General features: G+C 41.1%; 1 protein-coding gene across 1 annotated transcript in view; it reads right to left on the reverse strand.

Annotated features, from left to right (window-relative positions):
• DISC1 (DISC1 scaffold protein) overlaps positions 1-24,816 on the reverse strand; it is a gene marked incomplete at both ends in the record, with an annotated part of 352,917 nt that overhangs the window by 13,770 nt on the left and 314,331 nt on the right. The window contains one exon of the mRNA XM_079713831.1: positions 13,192-13,468. Within this exon, the coding sequence (XP_079569957.1) occupies positions 13,192-13,468 (277 nt within the window). The remainder of the gene's footprint in view (positions 1-13,191; positions 13,469-24,816) is intronic.

Raw genomic sequence — 24,816 nt, forward strand, 5'->3', positions numbered from 1 at the left:
ATGGAAGAAATACAACTGAATATTTTTAAGAAACAATTTTAAAGATTAAAAAGCGCAAGACGTAGAAAACAAACCTATGGTTACCAAAGGAGGAGGGGGGGATAAATTAGGAGTGTGCAATTAACAGATACAAACCACTCTACATAAAACAGATAACCAACAAGGACCTACTATATAGCACAGGGAACTATGTTCAATATCTTATAATAACCTATAATGGAAAATGTTTTATATATAAGTGAATCATTTTGCTGTATACCTGAAACTAACACAACACTGTAAATCAACTATACCTCAATAAAAAAATAAAAAAGACCAAAAAGCACAAAGAGGCATAAGGAAACAAACTCAGTGAGATCGAGATTCTCTGACAGTCACAGAAGATCTGATTGGCATTCTCTCGTAGGGCTGTTCCTCCAAGTTACAGAATCTCCAAGTTCCTGCACAAACCACTACTGACAGATCCTGATCCTGTATTGAAAGGATACTGAATGTGACCTGGGTGAGTATTATTTGAGTGGTTTATGGCTTTACCATAATGCTCTCACAGGGAATCTTGGGAATGAAATTAGTTTAAGACCTAAACTGAGAAGTGACAGCTGATGAGAGGGCAGATTTACATATTTTATCAATCTGATGAAAAATTCTGCTCCATCCAAAGAAATCCCATCTGTCCACAGAGGGCAGGACTGGACCAGAGTCACGAGCATCAGGTGGACAAAGCTGTAGAGGTCCTGCCTGTGAACCCTGCCCTGGAAGGGCCGGGCAGAACTTCCTTGTCATTTCCATGCTGTGCCCAGGCATGGCAGTGTGTGTGCAGCCACAGCAGTATGGCCTTCAGAACTTTCCTCTCTGCTGTCAAGAGACAGTTTATGATGGCCATTCTGACTGGTGTGAGATGATATCTCATTGTAGTTTTGATCTGCATTTCTCTAATAATTAATGATGTTGAGAAACTAACACACCATTGTAAAGCAATTATACTCCAATAAAGATGTAAAAAAAAAAAAAGAAAAAAAAAGAGACAGTTTATTACTTCTCCCCCTTGAACCTGGCTGGGCCTTTAAGGATCCTCCGATGAAAAGAACACGGCAGAGGTGACATGCCTGACTTCCAAAGCTAGATCATAATAGGTGATATGTCTCTCAGATCACTTGCCCTGGAAGCCAGTCTCCATGTTGTGAGGAAGCCCAAGCCACCTGGAAGCATCTGGTTGAGAGCCCCAACTAAGGACCCAGCCAACAGCCACGTACGGGAGGAACTGAGCCTTCAGACAATTCCAGGTTCCACCTTCAAGTTATCCAGCGAACACCCAGACATTATGGGGCAGACAGCCCTCCCCACGGATTCATGCCTATAATAAATGTTTTTTTTAAGTCACTAAGTTGGGGGTGATTTGTTATGCAGCCATAGTAGCTAAGACAGCAGGATACATGGGTATACCCCACACAGGAGCCTGACTGGATGGACAGGACCTTTGCAAAACGCTAGCAGGAAGTACTCCCTCACCAGTCCCTAGACCAACCGGATCTTGAATTTCACTAAAGTGCTAATGCTCAGACTTGTCTCAGGGTGGGGAGCCGGCTGAGAACTGTGGCTCTGAGGCCGAGAAGTGCAAGAAAGAGATTTCAATGAGTGGCCACCACTGTTGGTCACTGGTCCCCAGATCCCTGGCTCCTGGTCGAATGTGCAGGCACAGATTCTGAACACCATATTTGCTTACCATGTAACCAACGGGACCTTGGTTCCTTCTAGCTTTGGGGAAAATGACTCTATAGTGGACACAGCACAGCAAAATGCTTCCATCACAAGAGGTAGAAGGGTAAGACACGAGTGAATTCCTGTCTCGGGATCTCACACCCCCCTTGGGGGCACACTCACTGCCTGGGATGAAGGACAAAATTGCCACCCTATTTAAATGATGGCATCCTCCTGGGAACATGAGTGTCTGTGTGTGCTACAGTCACCCGGGATGGCAGGTCTCTTCAGGACTAAAGCACATTACTCTAAAGCATAAAGCCTGTTACCACTGGTTTCTCTCTTGCTGTGAGAACACTTTTCTCAAGTGTGTCCTTTTAAGCCAGTGGGTTTCTGCAGAGAACGCCCTGGCAGGAAAGCAGGGAGCTTTACTGTCAATTCTACCCCAGTCTCTAATTTTATCCATATTATTTGTCTAAGCCAGAGTGGAAAGTTAAATATAAAAAGGGAAATAGGAGTTATTGAAGGGCTTTTGTTTGCTTGTTTAACAGAAAGGAAACTTCTTTTCAAAAAACTTGTCCTTCAATAGATCTTCAGAAACAGCGGCATTTCTCTTTAAGCCAAAATAGTGACCTGTAAGTCAGGTGCACTGCTCTGGAGGCCCCAGCTGGGGATGTAACTGCAAGCAAGAATGTGGAGCCTCTCATTTTCGCTCCCACCTGTTTCCCAGGACATCAAATGCCAGCATTTACAAAGGGCCACCTCAGTCAGGGCTGCTAAGAATGTCACGAGCCCTCCCCTGAGCACCTTCACACCTAGAAGCAGAGAGACTTGGAGCTGGCGGGAGGCTAGGAACCTCAGCCCCATCTAGTTGAGTTCCTCTTTACACACACATTGAAGGCGTCTCCAAGAGTCCTGTGACTTGCTGAAGGTCACACAAGGAGACAGGGGTGGGTTGGGGTCCAAGATGCAGGTCTCCCCACATCTAGCCAGCTCTTTCCTCTGGATCTGACTTAGTGGGGGAAACACAGAAAGGGATCTGTGCTGAGCTGGCCCAGGGTGGGAGTGAGGGGGCTACAAAGTGATGACAGAAAGAAATCAGAGAAGCAAACGGCACCTGAAGATGTCTCTTCTCCTCTCCCTTCCTCCCTCAGAACTCTGCAAAGTCTGCTCTGATTCCTGGAAGGCTCACCCTCACCCAGTTAGGTAGGTGGTCCCTCCACGACTTGGATACACATCACCTAGAACTGGCGATTATGGTAACCAGGACAACGTGGGATGCAGTGATGAGCGAGGGACCTTTGGTCCCCATGTCCATGAAACACAAGGCTGGAAGCAGAAGACAGCAGGGGAGTCACTTGGGAAGGACCGTGAGTTTCTTCTTTCTGAATAAGAATATGACAGCCTGGACTGCCCATCGCTCGCACTGCCTTGCTAGATTCCCAATGAACATTCTCTGAACCACATCCACTAGCTCTTCACGCACAGGGCTCTTCTCAGCGTGAAATTGGTAACGTTTGCTTCCACTTTATTATTTAATTAAATGTGGCAAAAAAAAACCCTACATCACTACATGACTGACACTCGAAAATTAAAATATCACCCACTACAAAGTCATTGGTATTCCTAGCTGAAATGGAGTTTTGTAGGATTTGCAATACTGAATGAACAAAGTACAGGTTGTTCGGCATTTCAAAGTGGCTTTGAAAACCCTCCAGTAATTTGTCCCATCAGGCAGTCTTTTCAGCCATTCAAATCATTATTTTTTCTTTCTATACATCCATTCCATCGTTTAGCCCTAGGAGTAACTATTTTCCCTATGGGCCAGAATGAAAGAAGCAGTACCAGGAAAAAGGCCTCTTAATGAGCCTTTCTTCCCTCCTCTGCCTGGCTAATGCTCCCTCTCTCTTCGAAGCCCTGCAGGCAGCGCATCCTCCAGGCAGGCTTCTGGATCCCTGAATCTCCTATGACCTCAACTCTGGGCTAGGAGTGTTTCTCCAGCACCACGAACAGAACTTCTTCCACACGCATATACCTGCCTGTCTCCCCAGCTACACGGTAGCAGAATGGGGTTCTGCCATCCCTGGAGCTCCAGTGCCACTTGCCTAGTTCTCAAAAGATGCTCAGGACACATCTGTCAAAGCAAGGAATGGAGACTTCTTTTTCGCCAGGTCTCGAGGAAGCGATGCTGTTTCTCAGCCTGCCTTAGCCAAGGTCGTCTCTCACCAAGTGTGAAGAGCCAGGCAGAGACACTAAGACCTCTCTGAAAGAACCTCTCTTCCTTTCTCTGGATGCAGCCAAGAGCAGCCTTGCCTGGGATAATTCCTTGCCTCTAGGGCAGCTGGCAGGTCCCGTGGGCCTGCCCCAGCCCTTCCACACAAACATGCCTTTTATCGGCCTCAGGAAGAGCCCTAAACCTTCCATACTGTCCCTCCACACATGTCTGATTTGGTAGCCCTAACTCGATCAGGCAATATTTCAAAGAGAATTTGCTTAACTCACCTCATGATCAAAACCCATAGACTTTTGAGTGTTTGGGCAGAAATTTTCAGCTGTGTTGAATTAGACCTGATGTCAAATTTCTGTCCTGCTCACCAAACTCGGGAAGTGTGATTTAAAAGAGAAAATAGGATTTCCTTTGTTGGGCAGGATTTTCTCATTAAAATGACTTTCTAAAAACATTTATCTAGAAAAGTCTATACTCAGATCCAAAAATGCATTCAGTTGCTACCCTGAGCAGACGCCTGCACACACTGGTGAAAACCACAGTCACAGACCCTGGGGCCGGGCTCAGCAAGGAGTTTTTTACTTAGTGATTTTCCCATAAACAAGACTATGCCCTTGCCTATGAAATTTGCAAAATATCAACATTGAAAGTTTTAAAACTGGAGAACATATTGAAACTCCCTACCAAGGGTAGGGAATATATTATAATAATATTTGTTTTGATAAGAATGAGTATCTGATGAAAACATCTCACCTAGCTACATCCAGAGTGATAAGGAAATTAGATATATATAATTTTTTTCCCAAATAGAAAATGTATTTGGAATAGAAACTGTTTGGGTTAAATTGTTAGTTAGGCAGGTACTGCTGTAGCTGCCAACTTTACTTATGAAAGGCTACCACACCTAACAAAGCAACACCTTCAGAAATGTTATTTGTCAGTGGTGATCTGCCACACATTTGAGCAGACTGGCTTCACCTTGGGTTAAGTCACTGGATCAAGAACATTGAAATAGCTGATGTTTTAAAATGCTGTCAAAAGTAGTTCCTAAGGGTGATGTCTGGAATGACATCAAGTAGTAGAACAAGAAAAGCCTGATAACTGAAGTAAGAAGTCTTGCTATGATTTAAAAATTAATCTGAGGAGGGCTTCCCTGGTGGCGCAGTGGTTGAGAGTCCGCATGCCAATGCAGGGGACACGGGTTCGTGCCCCAGTCCGGGAAGATCCCACATGCCGTGGAGCGGCTGGGCCCGTGAGCCATGGCTGTTGAGCCTGCACGTCTGGAGCCTGTACTCCGCAATGAGAGAGGCCACAACAGTGAGAGGTCTGCGTACCGCAAAAAAAAAAAAAAAAAAAAAAATTAATCTGAGGAAATCAACAAGTACCTTTCGGGTCTATATATCATGTGGGAAATGCATTGTGCTGGGTGCTATGCTTAAGGAAACTGTCAGTACAGACGAATGGATAAACAAGATGTGGTACATACATACAATGGAGTATTACTCAGCCATGAAAAATAATGAAATAATGCCATTTGCAGCAACATGGATGGACCTAGAGACTGTCATACTAAGTAAAGTCAGATAAAGACAAATACCATGTGCTATCACTTATATGTGGAATCTAAAAAATTGATACAAATGAACTTATTTACAAAACAGAAACAGATTCACAGACATAGAGAAAAAACTTATAGTTATCAAAGGGGAAGGAGGGGAGGACGGATAAATTAAGAGTTTGGGATTAACATATATACACTACAATATACAAAACAGATAAACAACAAGGACCTACTGTATAGCACAGGGAACTCTACTCAATATCTTATAATAACCTGTAATGGAAAAGAATCTGAAAAAAATATAAATATATAACTGAATCACTGTGCTGAACACCTGAAACATTGTAAATCACCTATTCTTCAATTTAAAAAAAAGAAAAAAAGAACTTGTCAATAGTTCCCATGCTTGCCAGGACCTGTGGTGTAAGGGAAGGTCCCCGCCTTGGACATCCCACTCTGTGTCCAACTACCCTACTCAGATCCCTATTTTCCTTGGTCATGTAGTAAGGAATCAGCAATAGTTGCCTATCCATAAAAATGTCTAATTCCTGCAATGAAATTCACAGGCTACATCATAAAGAAAGGACAGGTGACAGAGCAGTCTGCATTTACAGATTGCTGAGCCACAGAAATACTTAAGTTTAAAAATCAATTAAAATCCCTGCATGTGCACATACATCCTTACACACCAAAGATGCGACTTGAGCCTCATGATGTTTGTTCTGTTGTTAAGGTTCATTCCCTCTCCTATAGCTTGAGGTAAACCAGATGTGATTACCACCATCCGTGAGCTTAGCTGATGCATTAAAGCATTTCCTTAGTTCGGTATTAAAATCACAGCCTTAAATATGTTTCTCTGGGCTGTTTTCCAAAATATTTGCTTGGCAAATACATTCCAGAAATGTTATATGGTTTTCCCTTTTCTTAATTGCCCACATAAAGAATATTTACCTCAAACTCCTGTCCAATACCACAAAGAATATCTTTCACATCTATTTGAAATAGCTTTTGTAAGTATGCGTGTTTTCACATAAATGCTGAGTTCTGCAGCCATTATGTAATGCCAATAAGTGAGAGGCACACATTAAGACACTAACGGTACATCATTACTACTCTATATAATACAAGTATTCATCCAACTATTCAAATTATATGGTTACACCCTCAGTAAGTGGGGTTTTTTTTTAAAGGCATCCAGATGTCGTCAGTGGTAAGGAAAGCATCTGAAATATTTAGATGTCTTTAGATAAGAACGAGCAATGAATTGTCTTCAAGTATCTGCACGCTTATTACAAAGAAAAGTTCTAAATAGAAGCATTAACAGAACCAAGGATATGGATGAAAGAAGAAATGGCCTGATAATTCATGTCTGCTCATTGGCCTGTGGTTTCTAGTTCACATGAAGGGCAAGCTTCAGAAAGCTGTATTTCCTATTCCATGATCATGTGAGAGAATTTGGTCTGCTTCTGTTTTACACCAATGTTGTGTAAGGCCAAACTCTATTAGAATCTTCGGAGGAAAAAATCTATTTGTAAATGAGATTCATAGCATCAGCAAATACCTAAATAGTCTCTATTTAACACAAGGGTTCAGATTCTGGGGATAGTGACATCAAACACTAAGACCTTTTTGTATGAGAAAATGAAGACAGAACACCTTTGGGGGCATTGCATTTCAGGGGATGTGCCCTGCCAACTGCCTCTTGCTCAGAAATACTGAACTACAAGAAGGACAGAATCAAATACCAACTTTCATCTGTGTTCATCTTAAATTTTTTTTGAATTTCTAAATGTTTTTTGTGACCTATGCAACTATGAGATGACTAGAATTACTGCTTTTAACAGAGTGTTAGTTCACTTTCCAGAAATGTGAACGCCTGGATTAAAAATCTTTCAGCTACTCAAAGGAAAATACTGCATATTCGTTAGACCAGCCACCTGTGCTATAAGTCCCATAACTCAATCCTCACCAGCCAGCCAGTGACCAGCCTCTATCCACCCCTCAGTGTTCATCAATGAGTGACAAGGAATTTCCAAGGTGAAGGAGGCTCCGAGGGCCCCGAGGCTGTTTTCCTCAGAAGCACAGAACTATTTTTAATTAGTGGAAGAATTGCCACAGTTAGGCCCTGGAGCAAAGAAAGTGGTTTTGTAATTTTCCAAAAGCAGGGAAAGCAGCAGATCCAAGGGGTCCATTTAGTCTCCTTGGGCAGGAGGCTGGAAGCTAACATTAATTAACTGAGAGAACCGGCATGAACCAGTTAACTGAAGGCCCAGAAGCCTCTTCTTCCCACCTGCCAGGTGTCCTGGGCTCTGCTCCCCACCCCTCAAAGGCAGGGGCCAAGGCCAGGGCCAGGGCCAGGGCCAGGGCCAGGGCCAGGACGTAGCCTGTGAGCCTGCCAACTTCTGATCCTACTGGTGGAGCTGTTTCTAAACCTACTGATGCCAGTTGCACTTAAATTAATTACATAATTAAAATAAATACTATGTAAAGCAATGAAATGCTAGTGGGAAAAGAAGGGGAGTTCTTGTCTCTATAAACCAAGTTGAAAACCTTGGGAAAACTCAACAATATTTAAGAGGGAGAGAGAGGGGAAAACTGAGGACTGTTTTGCAAGTGCTCTTGAAATTTCCAGTCCTCTTTAAAGAAATGCAAACTGGTAGTTGTAGATGATGCACTATTGGTGAGGGGTCTGCAAGAATGGCCATGGGAAAAGCCAGTCAGGAAGACCTATACAAACAAAAAGCCTTGGTCTTATAGCAAACTTAAAAAAAAAAAAGTTTAAAATGCACATCATTTTTTATGATTCTCTGGCTTTTTAATTAATCAACCAATTACCAATCCTGATGGCAGCCTGATTGCTTCTACTTCTCTACTCTTGGGCTAAGGAGGATGGGTTTGCAACACGAAATACTAAATTGTAGAGAAGGTGGAATTTCTCTTCACACCCAAGCTTTTTGCTTTCTCCCCAAAGGTCTTAGACAAAAAGAGTAAAAGCAGCTGATGAGCGAGTGAGCAGTCCTACCCACCCCCGGGGGTTGTCTCATAAATTCCAAGGTGTAAGAACTATCAAGACGTGTAGTTCAGGACCTGCTCTTTCAACCCCGCTTCGCTGGTGAGGCTGCTGCCCCTCTGAGAGCTCAAGGGAGCCGGGAAGTGATAGGGAAGAGAGAGAATCAGGTCTGCATCTGTCAGGACCAAAGAAGAAGCCCTTTGACCACTTCAGATGTTTCTAGAATTAGAAACCAGTTTAAGATGGTGAGGACACACGTCTTCACCACAGATCCATTTTTCCAGCTTTCTTTTCTTGTGAAATGGAGTAAAAAGGAATCGGGAGACATCAACAATCATTTCTGGAGACCCATATAATAAATAAAACTGGAAATCAACTAGACTTCCATAAAAAAATAAAAATTAAAAAAATAAAGCTACCCTGTGTCTTATTGCTAATTCCTTTCACTGCAGACATCTTAACCCTGACTACTCAAACCCTGCATGAGATGGCTCAAGGCTGCTGGACCTTTTTTTGGCCTCTTTGAGCCTCTTTGGTGGCAGCTACTGGCTGGGAAAGGAAGCAGCTGGAGGCTGGGAGGGTGACGCTGTCCGGGGGAACTCTGCGGGAGGGGAGCCCACTCTGTAGTAAAAACAGAAAGCACCCCAGCAGCGCAGGCTGCAGACAGGAAAGAGACAATTACGCAGGTATGATGGCCAGTACAGCGAGTACAAAAGAGCAACTTCAGAGCAGAGGAAGCTAGCTCACTGATTTCCCCAGCTCCTGTCTGGCCCCCATGCAATTTCTGTAATGTCTATAAAGCAGAGCCAACGGCACCTGATTGTTTCCAGGGTCCTAGAAAAGGCTTGCAGGAGAGCTGTAATGAAACTGAAAAAGAAGAGGGCTCTCACCATTGAGGAAGCGCAAGAGAAAATGGGCCCTTCGCCCTGTGGCTGACTTCCTCGGTAACAAAGCTCACAGCAAATTACTATGCCTTAATGGGCCCAGCTGTAAAATGGGGGAAATGGTGCTGAGAAGCCCGGTGGGACCCTAAACACAGCAAAATCTTTAATTAATGACAAAGCACTTGTTATACCAGTGCAATCAAAATGCACGCACCCACGTGGGGCAGATAAGCACAGGGAAGGCTTTGAAAATCCATCTCCCTGTGGACCTTCATAAGAAGTCAGCAATTTTTCATGGAAGATTTGGGTTAAAAAGAAATTGACTGCCTTCAGGGCATCATGCTTCAGTAGAGAAACCCGGGCAGGGTGGCCAGACCCAGCAGGGAGTTCCACAGCCAAACCAACTCACAGCTGCAAAGCAAACAGACACTGTGGCCACAGGATAAATACACAAGGACCCAGCCTTCAATGACTCCCTAGAAACCGAGGCAGGAAAACAAAAACACCTTCCGAATGAGACCCTTGGTTATAGTTTGTGCCTTCAGTAGCCTAAGATCGTCCATCCAAATACAAACAAGACTTTTCCTTTATTAAGTCTTTCTTCTCTTGAATATCTTCCACTGATTCATTGCTCAGTTCTGCTTCTTAATAAAGGAAGCAAGGTATATTATTTTTAAAAGGTCTTAGGAGATCCTTGTGACAGCTGGAAAGAGTGATAAATACACACACATACAAAACATTATTTAAGCCTCTACTATGTATGTATCGCTCACTTTTTTTTCAAATTGGGATATAGTTGCTTTACAATGTTGTGTTAATTTCTGCTGTACAATGAAATGAATCAGCTGTACTGATACATATATCCCCTCCCTCTTGGACCTCCCTCCCTCCCACCCCACGCCCACCATCTAGGTCATCACAGAGCACCGAGCTGAGCTCCCCAAGCTATACAGCAGGTTCCCACTAGCTATCTGTTTTACACATGGTAGTGTATTTATGTCAATCTCAATCTCCCAATTCGTCCCACCATCCCCTTCCCCGCTGTGTCCACATGTCCATTCTCAACGTCCACGTTTCTATTCCTGCCCTGCAAATAGGCTCATCTGTACCATGTTTCTAGATTCTACATATATGCGTTAATATCACTTTAGATGCTATGCTATTTACATCTTCCCAGCAACCTCATGAGATAGTTTTCATTATCCTCATTTTTTTGTTTTGTTTGGTTTTTTTAGCAGATAAGGGAATGCGGCTTGTATACAGCCCGGCAGCCTCAGCTCTGCTCATTCTGCTGTACCATCTTCCTATAGCCCTAAGACAAGTGCAACCAATTCAAACATCTGTAGCCTCACTTTTAAATAGGGAGATGTTATTTTTTTTAAATTATAGTCACTTTTGTAACATTACATGCAGTAGAGTTTTGGGTGTAAAGTTATAGATTTAGACATACGCACACAGTTATGCAGCCATTACCACAATCAAGACACAGAAGAGTGCTGTCACATACAGCCCCCCACCCCAGTTCCTTCCTGTTGCCCTTTGTGATGGGTCCCTTCCCCCAATCCCAATTCCTGGCAACAATTGACCTGTTTTCTGTTTCCACAATTTTGCCCTTTCCAGAAAATACCTACCATCTTAACATTCCCGCCACTCCCGAGTTCAAAAGATGCCCGCCTCCCTCTGTGAATATAAACCCAGAAAAGCAATGCAGGGACAGCACATGGGACGGAAAAGACACAGGATGGGAGATGGCACTGAGCTAGCAGGGGGTTTCAAGGCCCCTCGTCTCTCTCCCACCCCCCAAAACTACAGAACATCCTCAGCGCTTCAGTTGGTGGAACAGAGCTGGGGGCTCAGTCCTGGAGCTTGAAGAGGCAGCCACTGTGCTCTTCTGCTGTCTCAGTCACCGCCCGCACCTCCTCCCCATGGAAACTTGGAGAATCATTCTGTGATAAAGCTCTACTCCATTCATCCTTGACTCTGATTTTCCTACTTTTAAGCAAACAAGCTGTTTTCCTATAGCCAGATTGGCAGGTGCTTACAACCTTATAGAGGAGGAATAAGCCTCCTATACTTAGGAGAGTCATCCCCCAGAGAGCCTGGAGCGACATATGAGCACAGCAAAGAGGGAAGGAGAGAAGGAAGGAAGAAAGGAAGGAAGGGAGGGAGGGAGGGAGGGAGGGAAAGAAACACGGAAGGAGGGAGGGAGGGAGGGAGGGAAAGAAAGAAGGCAGGAAGGAAGGAAGGAAGGAAAGAAGGAAGAAGGAGGGAGGCAGGAAAGAAGGAAGGAAGGAAGAAGGAAGAGGAGGGAGGGAGGGAGAGAGAGAGGGAGGGAGGGAGGGAGGGAGGAGACTCCCCCTACAAGGTCAGATCTTCTGAAGCAGGCATGACCTCCAGAGGTGTTCACTGTCCCAGCAAACCCCACCATGTACCTGGCTTGGCTCCTGTCCTAGCACTGAGCTCCCGGGAAGCCCCTTTGGAGAGCCAGCCCTACCTTCAAAGACTCAGCCCCAGGGCCTGCAGTTTCTTCCACCCAGGGCTCCCTTCCCCTCACTCAGGCAGTGTGTCCCTCGCACCAGAATATTCTTTGAAGCTGGCCAACTGCAACTGGCCACAAGTTTTCAACAACTGTAAGCATGAGCTCGGGCAACCAGGCTTTGTGGAGGATTCCACCTGCGGGGCCTCAGCTAACAAAGGAGTTGAGATCATTGACAGCTCAGTGTAGAGCCTAATTTTATGAGGCCAGCAGGATTCCAGAGAGTGACAACAGCCTGCTTTCTCATCAGGTTATTCAATTCAAATATATGATCAAGTATCAATTTTCCCAGCGGTCCAGAAGACGGTGACGTTAGGCACACATGGTCAGCGAGTGTGTGCTCTGTAAAGACCATGGTCCTGCAGACAGGACGGTGGGGAGGCCCCCAAATGGGGTGCGTTCCCTGGTGAGTCGTGGCAGAGACCCAGGGAGGGGGCACAACTAATGGAAAACGTGAGATGTGAACGTGAAATGACACGTTCCTCCAGTTTCACCAAGGTTTTACTTTCTTTTAATATTCAAAACACCTGGGAATCTGGCCAGAAAAGTGCTCTAAAGCCTCCTGTCATAGCACTAAAACTGGAAAAAAATTCCTGGAGCCCTTTCATTGCAAGAATCTTATTAGGGTTAGAGGGGAAAGTGTGAGAGGGGAGGGGAGAGAGGAGAGATGAACCAGGGAGAGGAGGGGTGGGGAACTCTTCTCTGTTGATCTAGGTCAGCCTTGGGGTAAAATGTTGAATAAATCTACACTTTAATTTTTAATGCATATATCACAGGCCAAGTATTAGGTTGTTTTAAATGACAAGAGCAAACTCTAACATTCATTATGACCTTGCTTTGGCAAAAACAGTTACTGGAATATATACATATATTTGTTTGATTCTAATGAATCAATATTGTAAGATATGGATTCTAAATACAAAATGAAATATCATATATGACATATATAATATGTAGTACATACGGTAGCTATATCTTATATATGACATATATAGTATGGGCTATATATGTAGTAATTATATATTAGATTGTATATTCTAACGATAGCCATGAAATTAGAAAATAGAACTAATTCTTTCCATTCTCCTATATTTTAAACAACTTCTATAAAAATTCTACATCATTTTGTAATCATATTCAAGAGTTGTTAAATCTTTAAAGAGTCTGGGTGGTTCAGTGGGAAGCCTGCCCAGTATTTACTGCTCTCACTTGAAGTGTGGTCCCAAATCATCCCTCAGAGTAAGGCCCCTATTGAGGCTATGCGGATGGACAGACCTCTTTCTGTTCACTGCCAGCATAGTGAGGAGAAGGGGTCAGGTGCACCTTCCACTCTTCAAATGCTTGCAAAGGTGTCTTCCTCTCATCTTCAGAGTGGGGCCTCGGGGGGATGGCCAGAGCTGTTGTACAAGCACCTCCCCCTAAGTCATCCATCTGTCTCTCATCTTCTGCCAACAGGCTGCCCCTGGCCTCCTGGAGCTGCAGGCTCTGGATAAGCAACCGACAAGCTTCCAAGTCAGCTTCCCACACTTTTCCAAGCAGTGGACACTTGCAGCTAAGGCAGAGAAGAAACAAAGGCATAAAAATTAATTAAGTGATGTTTCAGCATACCACACCAATAACTTGTCTACCTGGCTAAAAGTTAGAGTTAACAAGTTAAGTTTACATAGTGATGGATTATTTCAACCAGAAGATTCAGAGGGGCCAAATCTGTTTACCGTGAAATAAGTATAGTCCTTCTTAGCTACTTGGTCTGTAAGGCTATCCAAGATCCTAAATATTTTTTCAGACTCAGTGGCCCAATACAACACCCCCACTCATGTCTGTGCTCTAGTCCTGCTGCCTTAATCTGAGTCCCCAGACCTGCCCAACTCCCCCAGGGTAAGTACTTTTTCATGTGCTATTTCATCTGTCTAGATTGTCCCTCCCCCACCATTTTCCCTTACTAAACCACACTCACCCAGGTAACACAAATGAGTGAAGCAGTGCAGGGGTAATATAAACCATAACAACTGATATTCAGCCTCAGTGGCAGAAAACAATAGAGAGAAGTGAACTCTTGCTAGTAGAAAGGACATATCCCTGCACAGAGAGCCCTTCCTCAGCTCAGGGCAACTAAAGCTATGAGGAATGTAGACTCAATGTTCACAAAAAATTCTGACTTTCATGGAAAGCCAAAAACCTGAAATTTTAAATGAAAGTATGTATTTTTCATCCATTCATTCAGCTTCAGGCTGGATATTTTCTATACACCTATCTTCCATTTAATAATCCTTCCTTCTACTGTGTCTAATCTGCTATTCAATTTATCTCTGTGTTCTAAATTTTAGTTAATTGATTTTTCAGTTCTATAATTTCTACTTGATTTTTAAAATATATTTCAGTTCTCTGCTGAAATTATCCATCATGTCCTCTATCTTCCTCAACATATGAATTATCATTATTTTAAAGGCTGTATCTATAAATGATAAATCCAGAAGTAAAAAAGAAAGAATGAGACAGAAGCAATATTAAAAGAGCTAGTGTTGAGAATTTTCAAATAATTGACAAGAGACATCAAACTACACATTTGGGTAGCGTTACAATCTCAAAGAAGGGAAAATCAAACTAAAACACACACTTAGGTTCATCTTAGTGAAACTGCTGGACAACAGAGACAGATCAAAACTCTTAAAAACAGCTAGTGGAAAAAGACATTCACTTCAAGGAAGTATATCGCTGACAGAAATGGTGGATGCCAGGAGGTAATAAAGCAACATCTTAAAAATCGTGGAAAAAACCTAACAATCTATAAGTTACACAATTATTTTTAATTTCCTTCAAAAATAAAAGTAAAAGAAAGATATCTTCAAATAAATAAAACTGAAAGAATTCCTTGGCAGTATATCCATAATAAAGGAAATGATCCCAGCTGGAAGCAAGGACATGCATAAAGGAATGAAAAACAATGGGAAGAGTAAATGTGTGGGTAAATTTAAGTGGCTGTTGATATAAAAAACAGTAATAATAATTTCTTTTGTGATCTAAAATATATGAAGAATTAAAATACATGATAGCTAGCACAAAGAGAAGGAGGGAGTGAAAGGAATTAAAATAGTTTCAATTCCTTGTGTTGTCCAGAAAGCAGTAAAGTGCTCATTTGTATTAAACTTTAAAAAGTCATGGATTCATATTGAACCCCTTATGGTAGTCATAAAACAGAGAAATTAAAAGAATGTATAACTAACAAGCTTGGGAGAAATGTTTTTAAATTAAAAAATACTTAAGTATTGGTTTAGTGAAAGCAATAAAGAAGACAGGAATGAATGTGGTACAGATAGGGAAAATGGCAAAATAGAACTATTTATTCCCTAATATATTAGGAATTACATTAAATATAAATAGATAAATACTGTATTTAAAAGTCAAAGATTTTAGACTAGAATAAAAAATTCAAAATCTAATTACATGTTGCTTACAAGAGACATACATAAATATAAGGATACAAACAGGTTGCAGACAAAAGGATGGAAATATGTCATGAAAGCATTAGTGGCAAAGTGTAGTGGGGAAAGGACAATCTTCTAAACATATGCACTACGTCAGCTGGATATCACTATAGGAAAAAAAATCAAAGTCATGATTACTGGCTCATACCATGCAAACATCAATTTCAGGTGGATTGTAGATCAAAGTGTGAAAAATAAAGGAATAAAACTTCTAGAAAATAATTCAGGCATACCTTGCTTCATTTTATTGCACTTCACAAATAGTGAATTTTTTTCTTTGCAGTTTGAAGGTTTGTGGCAACTCTGCATCAAGTAAGTCTATCAGCACCATTATTTTAACAGCATTTTCTTATTCCATGTCTCTGTGTCACATTTTAGTAATTCTTGCAATATTTCAAACCCTCCACCAGCAAAAAGAGTTTCAGCAAACTCACTGAAGTCTCAGATAATGGTTAGCATTTTTAGCAATAAAGTATTTTTTAATGAAGGTATGTATATACATTGTTTTTTAGACATAATGCTATTGCACACTTAATAGACTACAGTATAGTGTAAACACTGAGAAACCAAAATATTCGTGTGACTTGCCTATTGCAATATTTGCTTTATTGCCATGGTCTGGAACCAAACCTGCAATATCTCTGAGGTATGCCTTCATAGTAAACAAAGATCTCTCAAACAGAATATAAAAAGTACTAACTATAAAGAAAACAAATGATAAATTTGACTATTAATATGAAGAACTTATATTCATCAAAAAAAATCATTGAGAAAATGAAATGGTAAGCCACAAAGTGGGAGAAGTTATTTGTAATACATATAACCAGCAAAGGACTGCTTCTGGAATATAAACAGGAATCCTACAGAACAATAAGAAAGAGACAGACAACCCAATTTTTTTAAAGGGCAAAGACTTGAACAGACACTTCACAAAAGAGGGCATCTAAATGGCCAATAAGTACCTTATGAAAAGATGCACCATGCCATCAACCATCAGGAAAATGCACATTAAACTACAGTGTGATGTATTGCACATCATCAAGATGGCTAAAATCTAAAAGCCTGACAATACCAAGTGTCAGAGAAGGTAAAGAATGATTAGTCCTCTCCTATACTGCTGATGGGACTGTACATGAACACAGTGTCTTTGAAATCTCTTTGACAGATGTACTAATGTTGAAAATATGTCGATCACATGAGCCAGCACCACGACTCCTAGGTTTATACTCATGAAACGCACATATTCTCATTGTTCGCAGTAGTCATGTTCTGTAGTCACCATGAGCACTGAATGAGCAGATACTGAACCACTGCTCTCAGGGGAAATGGAGGGTTAGCTTCCCGTGAGCCTTTGGTTACAACATTATCATTAACTGATCAATATATAACCTTGTTTTATGTGTGTTCCTGTTTAAAAACACCTTATTTAATATATATTGTTGATTCACTAACACTGGACTCATGGTCAGAGCACTGTAACTCTGGCCTGAACAAAGCTTACAAAACACATAGGTTCTCCATACGACACATCACAGCCTTCCTGCCCTCAGGAACACCAGACAGCACTTCAGCACTGTGCTGGGGAGGGGGCCATTTGAACAGCAAAATCACCAAGACAAAAGCACAAAGATGTGAAAAACATGGCATTAACTAGACAGCAAAAAGGGCACTTGTCTACAGTATGAAAACTGTAACGAGGAAACAGAGCACTGCCTTGTTCGACCTCAGCTGGGATTGTGCACATCAGGTGACTCAAATTTTTGGCCACTCTGGGCACGTCCATGAATGACGGGGAAAGCTCTGCGGGTACTGATTTGGGAGTTACAAATAAATTTTAGTAAGTAGACAAACTCGCAAACACAAAATCCACAAATAATGAAGATCAACTGTATATATGTATGATTGGACAACATTATTTGTAACAGCCAAAACCTGGGAGGGAAAACAAATGGCCATAAATAGAAGAGAGGATAAATTGTGGAATGTCCATTCATTGGAATTTTTGCAAAGAAGATGAACAAATTAGTACAATCTGCAACAATATGGCTGGATCTCAAAAACATAAGGTTAGACAAAAAGGCAAAGAGGAGGCACTATGATTCCATTTATTTTATGTTTTTAAATATGCAAAACTAATTCATGGTGTTAGACATCAGGATAGTGGCTTCTCTGGGGAGAAGAGGGGTAATGACAGGAAGAGGGGGCTGCTGGCGTAACTAGAAGTGCTTTGTTTTTCTATGGTGGCAGTGATGAGTATGGTCATTTTGTGAAAATTCATCAAGCAGTATATTCACAATGTGTGCACTTTCTGATTGTGTTATATGCCAATCTAAAATTTAAAAAAGAGGGGAATTCCCTGGAGGTCCAGTGGTTAGGGATCTGCACTTCCACTTAGGGGGCACAGGTTCAATCCCTGGTCAGGGAACTAAGATCCCACATGCCGCACAGCACAGCCAAAAACAAACAAAAAAAACCCAACAACAATAACAGCAAAAAAACTCCTAAAGTAATAAAAAGAGAGAAAGAGAACACAGATATCTGAGCCATGTCCTGGAGCAAGAGAGCAGAAATGGGGTCTGGTACACATGAGAAGAGACCATCCTTATTAGAAAAACTGGACTCTATTGTCCAGTTTCCTAATTGTAGCCAATCTGATACGTGACAAGTGGCATCTTCTTTGAAGTTGTGTTTCTCCACCGCAATCGCTTCACAGCCACTCAGATCTCCTCCTGTGAATTGTCTTTACCTATCCATTGCCAGTTTATTCCTGCCTTGGGTTCCCCATCCTTTTCCTAAGGCTTTTGTTGAAGAAAGCATTTTATTGCCAGTTCAATATCTTTAATTTTTAGTCTACTGATTTTCTGTTTCTTCTTGTATCCAGTTTAACAATTTATATCTTTTATAGAAATCAATCCATTTTCTTATGGGTTTCATATGTATTGTAATGTTTGTTCATAAATTAAAAGAATTTTTAAAAATTAATTAATTAATTACTTTCTGGCTGTGTTGGGTCTTCGTTGCTGCGCACAGGCTTTCTCTAGTTGCAGTGAGTGGGGGCTACTTTTCGTTGCGGTGCACGGACTTCTCATTGCGGTGGCTTCTCTTGTTGCAGAGCACGGGCTCTAGGTGCACAGGCTTCAGTAGTTGTGGCACGTGGGCTCAATAGTTGTGGCTCGTGGGCTCTAGAACACAGGCTCAGTAGTTTTGGTGCACGGGCTTAGCTGCTACATGGCATGCAGGATCTTCCCGGACCAGGGCTCGAACCCGTGTCCCCTGCACTGGCAGGCAGATTCTTAACCACTGCACCACCAGGGAAGCCCTAAAAATTATTCTTAAAATCACTTGTCTCCATAGACATTTCTCCTTTTCATTCTGTACTTTATTTAAATAGTTATTTACCTCTTTTCTGATTTATCTTGTTCAGTCTTATCAGAGGTTTGCTAGCTTATTAATCTTTTCAAAGAACAACTTTTGCTTTGTTAATCTTAGTTATTAATTTTTGTTCTCTATTTCCTTGATTTCTGATCTTATCTTTATATTAACTTTTTTGTCATTCTTTAGATTTATTATCTTTTTATTAGCTTCTGCTGTTAAATGCTTGTTAGTTTTCTTTCTTTGATTTTCCTCTCTTACTACTTAATTTTTAGCTAATGTATTTAAAGCTCTAAATTTTCATCTGAGTAATACTTTAATCATCTCCAATATTTTTGTCTTTTAAAATTATTAAAATATTTTAAATATACAGAAAAATATGGAAAACAATTTAACAAACACTTGTATACCTACCATCAAACTTATTCATTTTCATATTTTTCTGTAATTGAATTCCAGAATTGGCAACATTATTGTCCCCAAAATTTTACATATAGTGCTTTGTCTGATATTATAATTGTTACCCCAATATTCTTTTAGTTCCACTTTTCCTGGCTTATATTTTTACCACACTTTATGTTCAACTTTATTTTTACTTTTTTTTTCAGAAATGAATGCAATACAAAACATTTGGCTGAATTTTATAAAAATCCATTCTGGAATTTAATCTTTGGGATTACTGGCTTTAACCCAGGTGTTGTAATTACTGTTTAATTGTTGTTGTTTTTGTGATATATTACAACTAAGATGTCTAATTTTAAAAAGTTGTATGTCTTTGTTTCTTTTTCCTACCTTCCTTTTTCTTTTTATTAATTCACATAAAATTGTGAGAAAGAATACAGAGAGATCCATGTATCCTTTACCCAGTTTCCCACAATGGTAACATCTTGCAAAAATATAGTACAATATCACAACCAGGGAATTGGCATTGGTGCAATCCACTGATCTTATTCAGATGTCCTCTCGTGTGTGTGTGCATGTGTATGTCTATAGTTCTGTATAATTTTATCCCTTGTGTAAGCTCATGTATCCACCACCACATTCAAGGTACAGAACAACTCCACCACCACGAGCATCCCTATATGTCGTGTTATAACCACATCACTACTTCCCACCCTGACCCCCATCCCTAGTGTCTGGAAACCATTACATCTGTTCTCCATTTCTAAAATTTTGCCATTTCAAAAATGTTATATAAATAGAATCATAAATAATGCACCTTTTGGAATTGGCTTTTTTCATTCAACACAGTTCCCTGGAGATTCACATACCAATAGTTTATTCATTTCTATTGCTGAGTAGTGTGCCATGCTCTGTCTGGACCACAGTTTATTCAACCATTCACCCACTGAAGGACATCTGTGATGTTCCCAGCTTGGGAATGTTATACATAAAGTTGCTATGAACATTTGTGTAGAGGTTTTTGCGTGAAATTAAATTTTCATTTGTCGTCTGAGGGACTTGCAGTAGATCAGGGGAGGAATGAGGCTACCTGGGCTGCACCTTAGCAAATGTTCACCACCCCCTCATTCTATCCCCATCCCATCTGCAAGGTGATACATTTGTATGTATCTCGAGGCCATATTTTAGTTCTAAATTTTTACTAAGATACATTTTTGTTTTATTTGTAAGCTCTCTATCTCCTCAACAGTAAAATTTACTAAAGTTTTTTTCATGTACTCTCTCACATAACTCACACTGCCCTCCTGAACTTATTTTTCATTTAAAACTTCTTTTTTTTTAGTGGTTTGACAGACGGCCTATTTATTTATTTATTTATGGCCAGGTTGGGTCTTCATTGCCGTGCACAGGCTTTCTCTAGTTGCAGTGAGCGGGGGCTACTCTTCGTTGCAATGCACAGGCTTCTCCCTGAGGTGGCTTCTCTTCTTGTGGAGCACGGTCTCTAGGTGCGTGGGCTTCAGTAGTTGTGGCATGCGGGCTCAGAAGTTGTGGCGCGTGGGCTTAGCTGCTCCGCGGCATGTGGGATCTTCCCTGACCAGGGCTCGAACCCGTGTCCCCTGCACTGGCAGGTGGATTCTTAACCACTGTACCACTAGGGAAGCCCTGTAAATCTTTTAAGAACTTACAGGTCTGAAAACATCTTTATTTCACACTCAAACTCTAAATAATGGTTTGGCTTAATATTCTGCCTTCTTGCCTTCTATGTTGTTATTGAAAAGTCTGAGATCTAATTCTTATCCCTTTCTAGATGATCTGCCCTTAGAAATTTCTTTTATCTTTGTTATATATAAAGTTTAATTACAACCTATTGACCACCCCACCCTTTTCTATTCTGTTAGAGTCATTAAGCCCATTGGTAAAAGGTCTTATAGCTTTTCCTTTTTTCTGGGCAACTTTCAGTCATTAGTCCCTCAAATATTTCCTCTCTTGCCTCTATTAATTGTTTTCTTTTCTTCTGGCATTTTTTTTCATATGAACTTTGATCAAATAACCCTATTCTGTACATTGCTTAACTTTTGTTTTTTTTTCCTTCTCTCTGTTTCTCAGGCCCTCAGAGTTTTTGAATGGTCATCTGGCTCACTAGTTGGTTCTTCAACAAAATCCACCTGGCTGTTCAACCCATTTACTGAGACTTTTTTCAATTTTTAAAGTCTGCCTTATCTGAATTTCCATTTGGGTTTCTTTGTGACTTCCTGTCTTACTTCCTGTCTCCAATATCCTCCCTTATCTTTAGGAAATACGTGATACATCTATTGAACATCTTGTGTCTAATTACACTTCATCAAGTAAGAGTCCTTCTATTGTTGTTGTTCCTTTATAGCAGTTGCCCTCCTAAGAAGTCTTGTGTATTTTCCATATGAGTTCATGTTTCCTTAGGCATATTAACCACTTTGGCTGGTGATGGGTCTTTGGAGAAGGGGATAATGCCAAGGCCCTAACTTGTGCCCAACCTAGTAGGTTTATGTGGTGGGAGGGTGGGACATCGTCTCAGGGAAAAGAACCTCTGATGGGATAATCTGTACGTCTGTGCTTGAAGAAAAACATAGATTCCCTCAGTTGCAATTATCTACCCCTCATGGAACTGGGAGGGCTGGAGGAATGCTCAAGATCCAAGCCCTCCCATGGTGGCTCCTCTGAGGCTGGTCTTCTAGTCCTACCTCCCCTGATTCACTGGCCAGCAGGTGCTTGTGTCTTTCCAGAAGCAACGCAGTGGGCACTGACCTTCCCAGGCAATGTGGGAGAAAGAAAGGGGCGTGCCTGAAAACCTCTCCTCCACTTTATCATCTGTTTCTTCCCCACATGGAGACCAAATCATTTTCAGTTGCCCAGGGGGTTCTTGGATATTTTTTATTATTAACTTGTCAGATCCATCAGCATCTCTCTGATTTCTCATGGTGTGTGCAGGGCTGGATTGAAGGGAAAGAGCCAGCAGCCAACCTCTCATAAATTTCCTAAGGGAAAAGAGTTTGCTCATTTTGTAAATAATTTTCTACATTATAGTGATTTGAATACTGTAACTTTGTGTTCATTTTCTTTTTGATGAGATATAGTATGTGTGGTCTTTGAGTGAAAGTGAAAGATATTTATCCTGAAATATCTCTTAGAATGCATATGTCAAAGTTTGGAAACGAATTTTAGAGACACATACTGAGTGGTGAGTAAATCACTGTAGATATAAAATTGCAGTGCTTCATTATAGCTCATGTAATAATTTCATGAAACTTTAGATTTTTAAAATATCTTCTTACTGAATCCATTTGTAATAAAGAGAGTAGTGGCTAATTTCAGAGTCTTGCAATGTTTTGCTATTCCTGTACAGAAGAATAATTAGGTCTTTAGTAATAATCCCTTAAATGAATGACTTACAGCTATTTGAGCTATGTGAGATCTTTGGTGATGTTTTCACAACTACTAATGAGGCAATTTGAAAATACAATTTCAGTGCTTGGGAGAAAGTTCTTGAATAGATAATTGAGATTCATCATTTCTGTTATTCCTCCCAGTTAAAAGTTAAATGAGGTCCAAGAGAGATCATCTGACTGTGGCTTGAATCATCATGGAACTGAGGCATGAATGTGTTATTTACAAAGAATGATGTTAATAGAGGGGGTAGGCAGGAAATTTGTGGGCAAGCTTCAATCCATTTTAGAAATGGAAATACTGAATTCTAACACAGACACCTACAATCTCAGTTCTTCTTACCAAACTCTCTTTCCTGATTTATTAATATTTTCACTTAAAGAGTATTAGCATTTTGGGACTTCCCTGGTAGTGCAGTGGTTAAGAATCTGCCTGCCAATGCAGGGGACACGGGTTCGAGCCCTGGTCTGGGAAGATCCCACATGCTGCGGAGCAACTAAGCCCGTGCGCCACAACTACTGTGCCTGCACTCTAGAACCCGTGAGCCACAACTACTGAGCCCTCGTGCCACAAATACTGAAGCCTGTGTGCCTAGAGCCCGTGCTCCGTAACAAGAGAAGCCACCGCAATAAGAAGCCTGCGCACCGCAACGAAGAGTAGCCCCCGCTCGCCATAGCTAGAGAAAGCCCATGCGCAGCAACGAAGACCCAATGCAGCCTAATTAATTAATTAATTAATTTTTTAAAAAGGAGTATTAGCATTTTACCTCATTCTTTAGAAACTTTGAAAATAACCAGGTCTTTTTCTATAACTACGATGGAGGAAACTATCAAACCGATATGTGAATGCCCAATGGTACAAAGCTTTCAACTGCAAATTGCTTAAACACTACTAGTTCTCATGTGTCTAAAATCTTTCCATTCCTTGGGCAACAAAGATTTAATCTCCAATTTTTAAAAACTGTTTTTCTTAGAAATATTTAAATTTTATTCCTTTGTCTTTTATTTTCCAAGAAAGAAGATTAACACAATTCTCCCCTGAACAAAGACTTTTGGATATTTTAGCCCGCTTCCCAGAATGCCATCTGATAATATGACAAGAGGAAATGTAGTATATGAAAAAGTGTTTGTCCAGGAAACTGTAGTGGACACTGTTGTTTTCTGAGCCAATGCCCCTTCTTCTTTTTACCCTTCCTAACAGAACTTGGGGAGTAGTCAGGTAACCAACCCTCCCTCCTTGAGACTTATTGGATAGTAACTCCACCCTAGCTCCTCAGCTAGACTGTGATTTGATGAAAATAGTTGACCTATGATATTCTACTGGACAAGCCTTTATGGTCCAGGGGTTGGCAATCCCAGATAGCTGAACTTAGCTCAATCAGACCACGTTCTGCGGCCCATGCTGGGGTGCTGGTGGGTGGGGAATAGTTTTTACTTTCTCTCCCCAAACAGCAATGAACAAAGAAACCACTGTATCTATCTTGTGACCCTAATGGAAGCAGCCTACAAGCAAAGCTGATGCACTGTGAATGGAAATGGCTGAAAAAAAGAAATGGAAAGAATCTGGGTTTTTGAGGACAAGTCTTAGTTGCTGAAGCAACCAATGCAGGTGTCCATTCCTACTTTTGTTTAAGCCATTTAGAGCTGGTGTGCCTATTAGTTGTGGCTGAACAGAGGTGATTCAGCCAAAATCAGATGACTTTGATGGGAGTTTAGCCTCTGCTACAAAGTTGGTGACCTTTGAGAAGTACTTTCTCTCCATTTGAGTTTCTATATTTGTAAAATAATATCTCATGTCTATCTCAGAGGATGGAGTATAAAAAGGAAGATACGAAATGATATATACAATATATAAAAGAGCAACAGTAGTAGAAAAAGTATATAAGTTCTCAAATCTTGAATAGTAGTAGGCACTAATAACATGAAAATCAGTCTTAAATGTGCATGTATGGTGGCCAAGGTTTGACCACTGTGGTCCATATTTATTTATTATTCTATTATTATGTAAGAAATATAGATTGGGTGAGACCAGCAATTAATTCCATCCAAGAGTAAACGTTCCAACAATAATAAAATGTATTTTGCAGAAGGGTAGTGCAGTCACTCATCCCCATCACCCCCATTATCCCCATCACCCCCATCATCTCCACCATCCTCACCATCCCCATCATCCCCATCACCCCCATCATCCCCACCATCTTCAACATCCCCATCATCCTCAT

Source organism: Hyperoodon ampullatus (genome assembly GCF_949752795.1).
Source record: "Hyperoodon ampullatus genome assembly, chromosome: 1".
In the NCBI taxonomy this organism is placed as follows: Eukaryota; Metazoa; Chordata; class Mammalia; order Artiodactyla; family Ziphiidae; genus Hyperoodon; species Hyperoodon ampullatus.